At 39.1% G+C, this 15,054-nt stretch overlaps 1 protein-coding gene across 1 annotated transcript in view; it reads right to left on the bottom strand.

Annotated features, from left to right (window-relative positions):
* LOC126175988 (mutS protein homolog 4-like) overlaps nucleotides 1–15,054 on the bottom strand; it is a 256,389-nt gene that overhangs the window by 99,705 nt on the left and 141,630 nt on the right. Inside the window, exon 10 of the mRNA XM_049923100.1 lies at nucleotides 11,239–11,378. Coding sequence (XP_049779057.1) covers nucleotides 11,239–11,378 — 140 coding nt within the window. The remainder of the gene's footprint in view (nucleotides 1–11,238; nucleotides 11,379–15,054) is intronic.

Genomic DNA, 15,054 nt, shown 5'->3' with positions numbered 1-15,054 from the left:
TCATCCATCCTAATAGCAGCTTCTCCAAAGAACTCTGGTAGGACCTATTCTTCCAACACAACATTTGACCCTGCACTGCTCCCAGCTTTATCTTCACTATTCTCTGTCATCCCCCTACTTCTTCCCACTTCCTAATCTCCTATTTCCATTCCACTCATAACTCCCTCCCTCTTAGTTAAAAGTTTCGTATTTCCTCTGGTCTTCACTTCAATTGTGTGTACAAATAACTCCTTAGATCACTGGATCCTCCCTCACACTATATGCTCTCTGCATACTGTTTTCTTGGCATCCACTCTCTATTTCACATCCTCCCTCAAACTCTGTTCCTCTGTATTCTTGTGTTAAAAAAGCAATTACACTGGCTGCAGTTGGGTAATCTCTGTTTCTTCACCTGAACTGTTATCTTCTTTGCCTGCTGCCCTCCCTCTGTACACACACCACATCCCTCCCTAGCTGTCACTACTTCCACATCAATTCACCCAATCCAGATGATACTCTGTGATACCAAAACAACAGCAGAATATAGCTCACTAGCAGTATCCTCCTGATACTGAGGCTTCACTTAAAATATGAAGGTCATTCTAGAAGTCTTGGCAACTATGGTAAATCTTGTAATAATGTGACAACACGGGAGCTCCACAATGTGTGCTGAACCAATAGTTAGTGTGTATCTGAATGCTAGCATATAATTTGGTTCCAATACAGGAGGTCATGGCAAAGGGTGAAATGGAACACACAAATTCAAACTCTGTGCAAATTCACTGGGCATGAGTACAAATGGAACAAAAATGAATTAAAATCAAGTACTGTCCTTCACAATAGTCCTCTCATGTAGCCACACAGCATTGAGAAAGGTATTGACTGCTATTGGCATTGCCATAAATCTATGATACCAGTCACTGAAATACCGTGATGATATCTGCACTGTTTGCAAAGTGCCTCCCATGCAATGGTTTCTTCTGTTCTGGAATGAGGTCGAAATTGCATGGACTGAGGTCTGGTGAGTAGGGTGTGTGGACGAGGATGCTCCACATACACCACTGTGTGGGTTGTAGTGTTATCATGTAGTCTGACTGCATTATCCAGCAGTGCTGTATGTTTTCACTGAAGTGTGCACTGCAGGTGGTACAGCATAAAGTTGCAGTAATACTGGACATAGATAGTGCAGCTGTCCCTAACAGGGTCACAATCCACAATACCGTAATTGCCATATGCCAGAATGAACTTGATCTTCATGGGTGAGGGATTCTCTTGCACTTTGAGTCATTATGGTGAAACTGGATAACACCATTCTGCTAATTGGGTCTTCAATTCTGGTACATACGCTCAAGCCCAAGTTTCATCAATTGCAGTAATCCAACTTCCTGCTCATATTGCTCCAGGTTGATATGGCTGCTCTCATATTGCATCCATTTATGCACCTGTGTTTAATGATGTGGTACTCATTTTCAACACTTCTTGCACACCATCAAGTCCTGCTGTAAAATGCGGAACACTTGTTGCTCTTGACATATCTATCTGTGTCGTTAACTCCTGCACAGTCCAACACCAGTCCTCTGTTAAAAACTGTTCAATAACAGTCATTGAAAAGACAGCACAGGTAGATGTGGGCTTCCCACTCTGTCAATCAATTTCTGTACTGTTTCCCGTGGGCTTTCAAATGTATTTACTGTGATAACTGTAATGTCACATGTTCATACAATATACCATAGTTGCCATGACTTATGGAATGACCCCCGTGTAATGTAAGTGGATAGATAAAAAACACATATAAAGGTGTTGAAATTTGCTAGCTTTCAGAGGCAGTGGCTCTTCTGACAGAAAGGTTGAAGGGGAAGGAAATGGTGTGAGATTTAGGAAATGGGGCAAGTTCAGTAATGTCATCCAGTGCCGTCCCCAACAATTAGTCATTCCTTCCTTTTCATCCTGTCTGGTAAGTCTCCTCTGACACAGTGTTAGGAGTGACTTTTCTGAATGCTCTCCATTTCTTAAACCTCAACAGTCAGTTTTCTTTACCCCTCTTCCTTCCCCTTTGATACATCTGCCAGAAGAAGGAGCCATTGGCTGCAAAAACTTAAGATTTCAATACCTTTATATGTGTCTTCTCCAGCCACTGCTTGGTGAGTAGATTTCTTATCTATCCATTTGCATTACATTCTCAAAAATGAATTATTTTTGTTGAAATATGAGGCTTCACTGAGTATCACATGGAGTGGGTGGACTGATGTGGATTAGGTCAGAGATAGGCAGCAGTAAGTAGTCTTATTTCATTTTATAAATAGTCTGCTGCTTCTTAAAATTACTTATAAATCTATTCTGCTTTTCAGATAAACTAATTTTAAATATTATAAGAGAAATGCAACTAAATCATCATATCCCATACATATCCACCTACAACGTAAGAAAAACTTGCATTTTCCACATGGCTCAGCCCAGAACACTACTATACCTGAAAATTATTTTTCACACAACGGTTACATTACTCAACAGTCTATCTACAAATACAACACTAAAAGTAAATCTCCCTTTTAAAACAATCTAAAGTCTGGTAGATGCTGATTGTATACGGTAAAAGAGTTTTTGAAGTCCGAATGAGGCCAGAGATAGCTGATGGAACATATTTGCTGTTTGCTGGAGACCAAGTAATTATGGTACAAGATGTAGAGGATGCAAATTATGTTGTATATGTAATTAGCTAGCAATTGAATATAAAAACTGGGTTTTACAAATTCATTATAAAAAAGGAGGATATCTTACTAATGAACTTTACATGGAGAGGAAAACATCAAAAAAACTGAAAACTTTTACTTTATGGGGTCCATTTTAGAAAAAGAGGGAAATTGAAATTAATACATTAATAAAAAAATTAATGATAGAAACAAAGTCATTGGGATGCTCAATTCAGTCATATGGAGCAGAAATGTGATGAACATAATGAAAAGACTCATATTCAAATTGATATTAGAGAGTCCAGGATGGAACGTAACAATATTATGAAAAGGAAAGTTGCTACTCCCATACAGCAGAGATGCTGAGTTGCAGATAGGCACAACAATAAGACTACCACAAATAAAGCTTTCAGCCAGTAAGGCCTTCGTCAAAAATGGATGACATATAAACACACAAACACACACACACACACACACACACACACACACACACACACACACACACACACACACACACTGACGCAAACACAACTCACACACACACATGACTGTAGTCTCACGCAACTGAGGCCACACTCTGAGCAGCAACACCAGTGCGAGATGGGAGTGGCAACTGAGTGGGGGTAAGGACAAGGCTGGGGAAGGGAGGGGAGCGATAGTAGGGTATGGGTTGCAGACAATGAAGTGCTGCAGATTAGATGGTGGTGGAAGGGGGGGAGAGGGGGGGGGGGAATAGCGGAAAAGGAGAGAAGTAAAAAGACTGCGTGCAATGGTGGAATCAGGGCTGCGTAGTGCTGGAATGGGAACAGGGAAGGGGCTGGATGGGTGAGGACAATGACTACCAAAGGTTGAGGCTGGGAGGGTTATGGTAATGTAGAATATATAGCAGGGAAAGTTCCCTGCACAATTTAGAAAAACTGGTGCTGATGGGAAGGATGGTGGGCAGGACATTTCAGAGCGCAATGAGGGATAGTAGAAACTCTGGTGGAGAATGTAATTCAGTTGCTCCAGTCCTGGATGGTACTAAGTTATGAGGCTGTGGCTGTACAATGGGACTTTGGGAGGTGGTGGAAGACTGGAACAATAAGGCACGGGATATTTGTTTTTGTAGAAGGTTGGCAGGATAATTATGGTCTGTGAAGGCTTCAGTGAGACTCTCAGTATATTTCAAGTGGGACCGCTCATCACTGTAGATGCAATGACCATTGGTGGCTAGGCTGTATGGCAGGGACTTCTTGGTAAGGAATGGATGGCAGCTGTTGAACTGAAGGTGGTTACTAGGTTTTTGGTGAGTTTTCTCATTTCACTATCATCAACTCCCTCAGATTTCAATTTGTTTATCCCTTTTGCATCTGTTTCATCCTTCTCGTGATTTTTCACAGATATTTGGGTGTGTCAATACTGAAAAGTTCCCTTATCCCTAGCTACAACCCAGTCCCACAAATTATTCCTGTGTTCAGAATGAGATTTTCACTCTGCAGCAAAGTGTGTGCTGATATGAAACTTTCTGGCTGATTAAAACTGTGTGTCGGGCCAAGACTCAAACTCGAGACCTTTGCCTTTCGCGAGCAAGTGCTCTACCAAATGAGCTACCCAAGCACGACTCATGCCCCGTCCTCACAGCTTTACTTCTGCCAGTACCTCATCTCCTACCTTCCAAACTTTACAGAAGCTCTCCTGCGAACCTTGCAGAACTAGCACTCCTGAAAGAATAGATATTGCAGAGACATGGCTTAGCCACAGCCTGGGGGATGTTTCCAGAATGAGATTTTCACTCTGCAGCAGAGTGTGCACTGATATGAAACTTCCTGGCAGATTAAAACTCGCTCAGCCACTCCGGCCGGCGGGCAAGTGCTCTACCAACTGACGAGCCGAGATACTGGCAGAAGTAAAGCTGTGACAATAGGGCGTGAGTCGTGCTTGGGTAGCTCGGTTGGTAGAGCACTTGCCCGTGAAAGGCATGAATTTTACATGAATCAGGGAACATTTTGCTAAGAATTTTGGATCCTAAAGTATTTAAATAAAGACTGTCTTCACCCAAACATTTATTACGTAAGAATTTATTCAAATTTATGAACACAGCTCCTAGATCATTACATTTTTCATTTAAATCACAGTTTATTTCTCTATATATCGATCACTGACTGATCTTCTGTAGATAATACCATTCACCACAGTTCTAGACATTTTGTAGAGGTTTCTTGTTTCATTTACAATGATTTCTATAATTTAATAGTGAATTTATTGGTTATTCAAATGATAATAAATAAAAGTAATGGTTAATTAAAAATCTGAAAGCACCAATGAATAGAGAGCCGAAAGGTACTCCATATATGCTAGCCAGCTTTATTCACACCTGTTTGTTTAATGTACATTTTGTCTTTGAAATGGAATGGACTGGTAGCACAATTTGATGTTTCAATTAATAGTTCATGTTCTTATGCACTTTTGTTATGAGAGGAGGCAAAATAACAAATTTTGAAGAGAAGCAGTTATTCTGACATGTGTATGTATGTAACTGGTGTTAATTTTGAATGGCGGTCATTTTACTAAAGTTGTTGCATTAATTGTTATCTGACATTAGATTGGGTCAGCATCCCTGTGACCATTCGGCACAGTTGGTAATTTGGTGCAGTCCACTGGAGGCACTTGCAGAGGCAAGGGCGGTGCTGATGTTGATAACATTCTGGGCAGTGAGCTAGCCGCACTAGTTAAGACTTCAATTTTTTGTGTATGTATATGGGATCTAGTTCATTTCTCAAAGGTGCAGAGGTAGACTTAGAGTGTAAGATAAAAATTCAACTGTGTGAAAAATGTGGGACATAAGCATGACTTCGACCAAATGCTGAGTCCTATTTAGTACTGTATTCCTGTGGAGAACTTAATGTATCATGCAGTCAGTCTGATAATTGATTTAGAGCCTTTATTTGAACTTCAGCTTTGCAAATGGGTGAGTAGGTGTAGATCTGAACTTAGAAATTATTTACTGCTGTTAATGTTAAATTCTGTTGGGCTTCAAGGACTTAATGTTATTTCATGTAAACTATTCCAAATTATGAACAATATTATATGGTTTACTTTAGTGAAGATGGCCACCAAACTTTGAATGATATATGTGTTTTATTACATTGATGGAAGGGGAAGGGAATATGTATGCACATGTCTTGCGACTATGCTGTTTTACTGTTCTGCACAGTTTCATTATTTGACTATTAACTGCACCTGATGCGAGGCTACTATTTTCTGATTACTCATTTGTTACAATAAATCTTTAATTGATTTTAAACATAATTCAGCAGTGTTGTTTACCATTATTAATCTTTCGGGATTTATTCAATATTATTAATTATAATTTGCTAATCTGTCAATAAAGACTTTGACTGATGGATCATTCATTAGATTAAATGAGGGTCTTAAAGTAAGCATATGACACATGAAGCTGAGTCAACACTTACTCAAGGTCACATGTCTGCCTGCCCTATCTCTGATTTCAGATGTAGTCAATGTGCAGTCACTGAATATGGAGGGATAAAATTTCTATGTAGGTGGGAAGGCTTTGTTGAGTTAAGGGATAGGATAGTTTCTTATTCTTTCATATGCATCTGTCAGTAGCATTAAAATATTGTTTCTTAAAGGTAAGTACTTGCCAGGATCTTTATCTCAGAATCCATGAAACATGGACCTTGCTATTGGCGGGGAGGCTTGTGTGCCTCTGCAATGCCAATAGCCGTGCTGAAGTTGCAACCAAAATGGAGGGGTATCTGCTGAGAGGCCAGACAAATGTGTGGTTCCTCAAGAGAGGCAGCAACCTTTTCAGTAGTTGAAAGGGCAACAGTCTGGATGATTGACTGATGTGGCCCTGTAACACAACCAAAACAGCCTTGCTGTGCTTGTACCACAAACGGCTGAAAACTAGGGGAAACTACAGCCTTAACTCTTCACGAGGGTATGCAGTTCTACTGTAAGGTTAAATGATGATGGCGTCCTCCTGGGTAAAATAGTCCAGAGGTAAAAGGTAAAATAGTCCCCCATCTGGATCTCCAGACAGGGGCTACTCAGAAGGATGTCATTATTAGGAGAAAGAAACCTAGTGTTCTACAGATCGGAGCGTGGAATATCAGATCCCTTAACTGGGCCGGTAGGTTAAAAAATTTAAAAAGGGAAATGGATAGGTTCAAGTTAGATATAGTGGGAATTAGTGAAGTTCAGTGGCAGGAGGAATAAGACTTCTGATCAGGTGAATACTGGCTTATAAATACAAAATCAAATAGGGGTAAAGCAGGAGTAGGTTTAATAATGAATAAAAAATAGGAGCATGGATAAGCTATTATAAAATGCATAATAAACACATTATTGTAGCCGAGATAGACACGAAGCCCAAGGCTACCACAGCAGTACAAGTTTATATGCCAACTAGCTCCGCAGATGATGAAGGGACAGATAGTGGAGACGAAAAGGAGACAGGAATTTGATAGCAGGAAATGGAAGAGAAGGAAAAGTAGTGGGTGAATATGGAATGGGGATAGGGAATGAAAGAGGATATTGCCTGGTAGAATTCTGCACAGAGCATAACTTAATCATAGCTAGTGCTTGGTTTAAGAATCATGAAAGGTGGTTGTATTCATGGAAGAGGCCTGGAGACACTGGAAGGTTTCAGATACAAGGATGGTTTGAAAAGTTCTCAGAAAGGAACAGAAAAAAAGTACTTACATCACAGAAACTTTATTTAGTTTTCAATGTAGTCTCCTTGTAGATTAATGCACTTGGCCCAATGATGCTCCAGTGCCTTGATCCCATATCGAAAATGAGTTTCCTCCAGGCCTGCAAAATAGTTGTCAACTCTGGCTATCAATTCTTCGTTTGAAGTGAATCTGTGTCCACCAAGAAAAATTTTCAGTTTTTGGAAGAGATGGAAGCCTAACGGAGCCACATCAGGTGAATAACACAGGTGTGGCAACAATTCATGCCTTAGTTTATGTAATTTCGCCATGGCAACAACACATGTGTGCTGGTGCACATTGTCTTGATGGAAGATAACTTTCTTCCTTGCTAAACCTGGCCTTTTTCCGTGTATCTTTTGTTACAATTTGTCCAGGAGATTACAATAGTTTTCTCCAGTAATTGTATGCCGAGTAGGGAGATAATCTACTAAAAGAGTCCCCTTTGCATCCTAGAACACTGATACCACTACCTTTCCTGCAAAAATAATTGTTTTTGCTTTCTTTGGTGGTGAAGAATCAACTGTTGCCACTCCTTTGACTGTTGTTTTTTTTTCTCTGGGGTATAGTAGTGCACCCAAATTTCATCTGTGGTCACAAACTAGTGCAGAAAATCTTGCTTGTTTCTCCTAAAACAGGCCAAACATTGTTCCGATACATCCATTCTCATGCGTTTTTGACATACCCTTTCAGATGACATCTGGAAAGGGTGAGCAATTTCATGCACTTTCAGTCCTCCATGATCATTTTGTGCAGTTTTGCAATGATTTCTGGAGTAGTGACACATCTTGGCCAACCATTGCATGGATCATCATCTAAGCTTTCCCGACCAAATTTAAATTTATTCGCCACTTGCAACAGTTGAATATGAAGGAGCAGTCCCCCAGCGTATTCTGGAAATTGGCATTAATGTCCTTTACTTTCATACATTTATTTACGAAGTACTTAATCACTGCTCGAATCTCGATTTTTTCCATATTCGCAATTCACTATGTGGGAACAACAACAGAACCATGTCATTGCCACAGCTCTCTTCCAAGAGCACTGAAGTGGCATGTGTTTACAGGCAACAGCCCAATGAATATCACATGAACAACACATTGCAGTAACGCTCACCTCTCGTGGTGATTCCGAGGACTCTACAAACCACCCTCGTAGATTTATACAATGGTAAGACAGAGATTTAGAAACCTAGTTTTACACTGTAATACATTTCCAGGGGCAGATGTGGCCTCTGACCACAATTTATTGGTTATGAACTGTACATTAAAACCGACGAAACTGCAAAAGGGTGGGAATTTAAGGACATGGGACCTGGATAAACTGAAAGAACCAGAGGTTGTAGAGAGTTTAAGAGAGAGCATTAGGGAATGATTGACAAGAATGGTGGAAATAAATACAGTAGAAGAAGAATGGGTAGCTTTGAGGGATGAAGTAGTGAAGGCAGCAGAGGATCAAGTAGGTAAAACACAAGGGCTAGTAGAAATCCTTGGGTAACAGAAGAGATATTGAATTTAATTGATGAAAGGAGAAAATATAAAAACACGGTAAATGAAGCAGGTGAAAAGGAATACAAACATCTCAAAAATGAGATCGACAGAAAGTGTAAAATGGCTAATCGGGGATGGTTAGAGGACAAATGTAAGGATGTAGAGGTATATATCACTAGGGGTAAGACCGATACTGACTACAGGAAAATTAAAGAGATCTTTGGAGAAAAGAGAACCACTTGTATGAATATCAAGAGCTCAGATGGAAAACCAGTTCTAAGCAAAGAAGGGAAAGCAGAAAGGTGGAAGGAGTATATAGAGGGTCTATACAAGGGCGATGTACTTGAGGGCAACAATATGGAAATGCAAGAGGACATAGATGAAGATGAAATGGGAGATATGATACTGCATGAAGAATTTGACAGAGCACTGAAAAACCTAAGTCAAAGGTAGGCCCTGGGAGCAGACAACATTCCATTAGAACTACTGATAGCCTTGGGGGGAGCCATCCATGACAAAACTCTTCCATCTGGTGTGCAAGATATATGAGACAGGCAAAATACCCGCAGCCTTCAAGAAGAATACAACAATGCAAGTCCCAAAGGCAGCGGGTGTTGACAGGTGTGAAAATTACCGAACTATCAGTTTAATAAATCTCAGCTGCAAAATATGAATGTGAATACTTTACAGACGAATGGAGAAACTGGTAGACGCACACCTCAGGGATGATCAGTTTTGATTCTGTAGAAATGTTGGAACACGCAAGGCAGTACTGGCCGACTTATCTTAGAAGAGAGATTAAGGAAAGGCAAACCTACATTTCTAGCATTTGTAGACTTAAAGAAAGCTTTTGGCAACAATGCCTGGAATACTCTTTTTCAAATTCTGAAGGTGGCAGGGGTCAAATACAGTGAGCAAAAGGCTATTTACAATTTGTACAGAAACCAGATGCCAGTTATAAAAGTCGAGGGGCATAAAAGGGAAGCAGTGGTGGGGAAGGAAGTGAGACAGGGTTGTAGTCTATCCCTGATGTTATTCAATCTGTATACCGAGCAAGCAGTAAAAGAAACAAAAGAAAAATTTGGAGTAGAAATTAAAATCACAGTGAAGAAATAAAAACTTTGATGTTTGCCAATGACACTGTAATTCTGTCAGAGACAGCAAAGGACCCAGAAGAGCAGTTGAAAGGAATGGACGGTGTCCTGAAGGAGGATATAAGATGAACATCAACAAAACCAAAATGACGATAATGAAATGTAGTTGAATTAAATCAGGTGATGCTGAGGAAATTAGATTAGGAAATGAGACACTGAAAGTAGTAGATGAGTATTGCTATTTGCGCAGCAAAATAACTGATTGTGGTTGAAGTAGAGAGGATATAAAAAGTAGACTGGCAATGGCAAGGAAAGGGTTTCTGAATAAGAGAAGTTTATTAACATCGAGTATAGATTTAATTGTCAGGAAATCTTTTCTGAAAGTATTTGTGTGGAGTGTAGCCTTGTATGGAAGTGAAACATGGATGATAAATAGTTTAGATAAGAAGAGAATAGAAGCTTTTGAAATGTATTGCTACAGAAGAATGCTGAAGATTAGATGGGTAGATCATGTAACTAATGAGGAGGTACTAAACAGAACTGGGAAGAAGTGGAATTTGTGGCACAAATTCACTATAAGTAGGGATCGGTCAGTAGGACAAGTTATGAGGCATCAAGGGATCACGAATTTAGTATTGCACAAAAGTGTGGAGAGTAGGAATTGTAGAGGAAGACCTAGGGATGAATACACTATGCAGATTCAAAAGGATGTGGGTTGCAGTAGTTACTTAGAGATAAGGAGGCTTGTGCAGGGTAGAGTACCACAGAGAGCTGCATTAAACTAGTCTCTGGACTGAAGACCACAACAACAACAACATAGAATTAGAAAACAGTAGTTGTCATTTGTTGGGTGTAGAAGGGACTAAATTATGCGGTCATCAGTCAAAACAGTGTTTGTCATTTATTCCTGTAATTTGAATCTTGAAGTTAAAACATTTGGTAATTTAAAATTTGTATTCCTTGAATTATAGTCTCATCCTACATCTTAAAACTGAGTTTTTCACTATCTAAATTATCATTGAAATAAGCTGAGCACCAGAATGTGCCAATAGATGGTAATGATGATCATGAAGCGGAATTATTTTGTCGTATTATTATGTACACACAATAACAAAGTTATTGTCTGGAGCCATTGCATGGGATTCACTAGACTGACCATGTGATTTCACACAGAGCATATCAATGTGCATTGCATATAAGACATTTATTTTAAAGCATCGTAGTTCATTGTAGCCATCTGAGTCCATACGTAAAGACACAGCAGTACCTGAATGAAAACTGGTGGAAGATCTGTCTGATTAAATTTTTGTTTCTTCCCAACTGGCATTTGAATGTGAAAGCCCCTAGTGGAATTAAGATTAACTCTCAGTGGTAAGTTGTGTTCTTCTGCAAGATCTTTCACTAATCCTGCAACAAAACAAAGCATAAATTATCAGCACTAACAAATATCAAAACTACATGTGAAATAGGTGTATGTAGCAAAACCCAAAATATCTTATTTTCATGCAGTCCGCCCATTGTCATTATTATGCAAGAACAGGCAAAAAAAAGTATTTTCAGCGTGAAACAAAAATGAAGAAAGGAAGAATTCATTTGTACTTGACTGATTGAGGCTGCATAAACACATATAGCAGTACAAAAAAATCCATCAGCATTCAAGCACAATACACAGGTATTCCAATCAACCTGTCTACACCTGAATAAGAGAGGGAAAGATAGGTTGGCTGAGCTTCTTGCAGAAAATGTATGGGGGTGGGCACCATCACAAGAAGCAAGATCCCTGTGGTTACTGGTGTCAGAGAGAGAGAGAGAGAGAGAGAGGGGGGGGGGTACTCTTTTCAGGTTAGAATCAGGATTCAGGCACTCTGTTATGAAGGAATCTCAAATAATAGAAGAGTCCTACAAAATTACTAAGAATGCACAGAATTAAGTAAAGTTAGCTTATTTTAGAGGATTGAGAGATAAGGTAGAGGAGTTTCTCGTCTCAAAAATTTAGAGAACTCTGAAAAGATAGGCATCCTGTGCCTATCTGACTATGTAACTACAGGGTTAGGTGAAAGATTGAACTCAAGCACCTTAGGGATTATGGAAAAGGAGGAGTTGTTACATATATTAAGACAGAACACGAATTACAAAAACATTGAAATAAGTAGTTTTTGCAATGATCAGCACACAGAAGTGTTTGCTTGTGAATTAATACTGAGAAACAGTTCACTTTTAATTGTAACTGTATATAAGTCCCCACTGGGAAATTTAGAACCATTTATGAGGAATTTCGATTCCTTATTATGCTGTCAGCAGCAAGCAGTTAATAGCATGTGGTGACTTCAATGTAGATTTTATAAAGGATTCTGTGAGGGAAAAGGATCTGGAAATTTTATTTGGATCTTTTGATCTCAGTAATTATCTTTCCAACAAGGGTGTATAAAGACAATAGCACCATAACTGATGATGTTTTCTTCAGTAAAGCTCAAAGCAAGAAAATAACTCTATAACCAGTAACAGTTAGTTAGAATAAATAAGTAGTGCCTTACAGTACTGATACTGCTCGGGGGATATCAGTTAGAATAATTAATTACTCCAGAACAAATATTTTTAAGAACAGTTTACAAGAGATGACCTTGATGTTAATTATAATGAAGCAAATGCTGACGTAAAATTTAATCTATTCCATGATTCATTTATATCATTATTTGAAAATAATTGTCTGCATAAGCTGATCATAAAGGACATTACAGCCATGTATAAAACCATGGAAAATAGAAATATATCTGTTAGCAAGAACAAGTAGAGATCCTGCAGTAGTTACACTCTACAAAAAACTACTGAAAATTACTAATAAAAGTTATTAAAATCAAGGAACATGCGCATTACAAAAGAAATCAGTAAGTCCAACAATAGATTTTAGTTATATGGAATGTAATGAAACAAGAAACAGGACAACTGGCCACAGAATAGAACAATATCACTAGTGAATGAAATGGAAAGGCTATAAATGATGAATGACAGGTACGACTCCAGATTGCTGCTTTCATTCAACCTGACAGTTGCATTATGACAAGAGGTACCAGAGATAGTGGACATGTATGCTTGAGGTGTGTGAATGTATGTGTTTTCTTTTCTGAAGAAGGCTTTGGCCAAAAGCTCAATTTGCAACAGTCTTTTCATTGTGCCTATCTTCAACTCAACATGTCAACTTTACGTTGGGTAGAAATCTGTTCTTTTCATAATATTGTTGATATTCCAACTTGTACTTTGCACTGTCTGATTTCATCTTTAAGAAATAAAATCTTCATTGCACAAAATCGTGCTGTAAGAATAAAATGTGGTACTCTCCTTCAGTCATCTTAATAGACATTGGTTTAAGGAGTTAGGCATTCAGACTGCTGCTTCACAGTCAGCAGTGTTCTCCTTGCCAGCATGGACAGACTTGTTCCATGCCAGCAATTCCTAAAGTCATCAAGAAATGTAGATCTGATGATGATCACTTTGGAAGATCAAAACCAGTCATGTAAAAATCAAAATTAACACCTTATATGGGACTATGACTGAGTTTACTAAATAAGCAAATAAGTTAAAAACGGAATGGTTCAACTGTGTTCCGGTGACAAAACTAAATTATTTTTTAAAGGTCATTACTATTATCAGTACTTCACAGCATTGTAATACTGATTATATTAGTTACCAATAATGATATTATTTTTATTGAACACTAATATTAACACATGACACTATGTACTGGAGTTTACAGGTTGTGAAACTAATGTATGGCCAACATCTTCAACACACAGTACACACATTACATACAAACTTTGTACTTTGCATACTGCATGTATGACGGAAGTATATATATAAAAAAAAACAAAGATGATGTGTCTTACCAAACGAAAGTGCTGGCAGGTCGATAGACACACAAACAAACACAAACATACACGAAAAATTCAAGCTTTCACAACAAACGGTTGCTTCATCAGGAAAGAGGGAAGGAGAGGGAAAGACGAAAGGATGTGGGTTTTAAGGGAGAGGGTAAGGAGTCATTCCAATCCCGGGAGCGGAAAGACTTACCTTAGGGGGAAAAAAGGACAAGTATACACTCGCATAGATGGATATGTGTGTGTGTGCGAGTGTATACCAGTCCTTTTTTCCCCCTAAGGTAAGTCTTTCCGCTCCCGGGACTGGAATGACTCCTTACCCTCTCCCTTAAAACCCACATCCTTTCGTCTTTCCCTCTCCTTCCCTCTTTCCTGATGAGGCAACAGTTTGTTGTGAAAGCTTGAATTTTGTGTGTATGTTTGCGTTCGTTTGTGTGTCTGTCGACCTGCCAGCACTTTCATTTGGTAAGTCACATCATCTTTGTTTTTAGGTATATTTTTCCTACGTGGAATGTTTCCTTCTATTATAACCATATATATGCTTAAATATCTCAAAAAAATCCATTCTCTGAGTTGTAGGTAGTTCCCACATTAGACTGGAAATTAATACATTCTTCACTTCTTAATAGTGGAGGAAGTAATTGACAGCACAGCTCAACAGTAACTAAGTAATGGCTAATACACTGCTGTAGGTTCTACACAGAATTTTATTATTATAACATTGCAGAAAAGTTCTTAGAGAATGTAAATTGTTCTAACCCAAGAGCACTATAATTTACTGTTGAACAGTACACATACATGCAAGACAAGGTACAATACAATTTGTGATACACACGTGGCTGGCAGAGCCTCGTGTTTCAGTCTATATAGTCATTAATTCCAACAAGGGGTGCAGTCGGCAGGCTGGGCACACAAATGCAGTTGTATTAGCAGGCCAGATGGCCTCTAGTGGCTGAATTAAGCATAAACTTCACACGTGAACTATCAAGCAGCGTACACACAAAATTGGTAGTTACAGTACTCTTCTTCCTTTGTGAAGAACTGTGCACTGTGCTCACATCTATTTCTTCCGTAGTCAATGTAGGTTGTTGAGTCATGAGTAGGGTTGAAAGTAGAGTGAGCACAAGCAGGTGTTAAGTCCGCCCCCCTGTGAGAGGCTGTATGGGAGGACAAGTGATGTTGGTGCAGCTTCAATTTCTACACTTGAGCCC

The sequence above is a fragment of the Schistocerca cancellata genome, chromosome 1, assembly GCF_023864275.1.
Source record: "Schistocerca cancellata isolate TAMUIC-IGC-003103 chromosome 1, iqSchCanc2.1, whole genome shotgun sequence".
Taxonomy (NCBI): domain Eukaryota; kingdom Metazoa; phylum Arthropoda; class Insecta; order Orthoptera; family Acrididae; genus Schistocerca; species Schistocerca cancellata.
The sequence above is the reverse complement of the archived record's forward strand: the minus strand, read 5'-3'. Positions and strand labels throughout refer to the sequence as shown.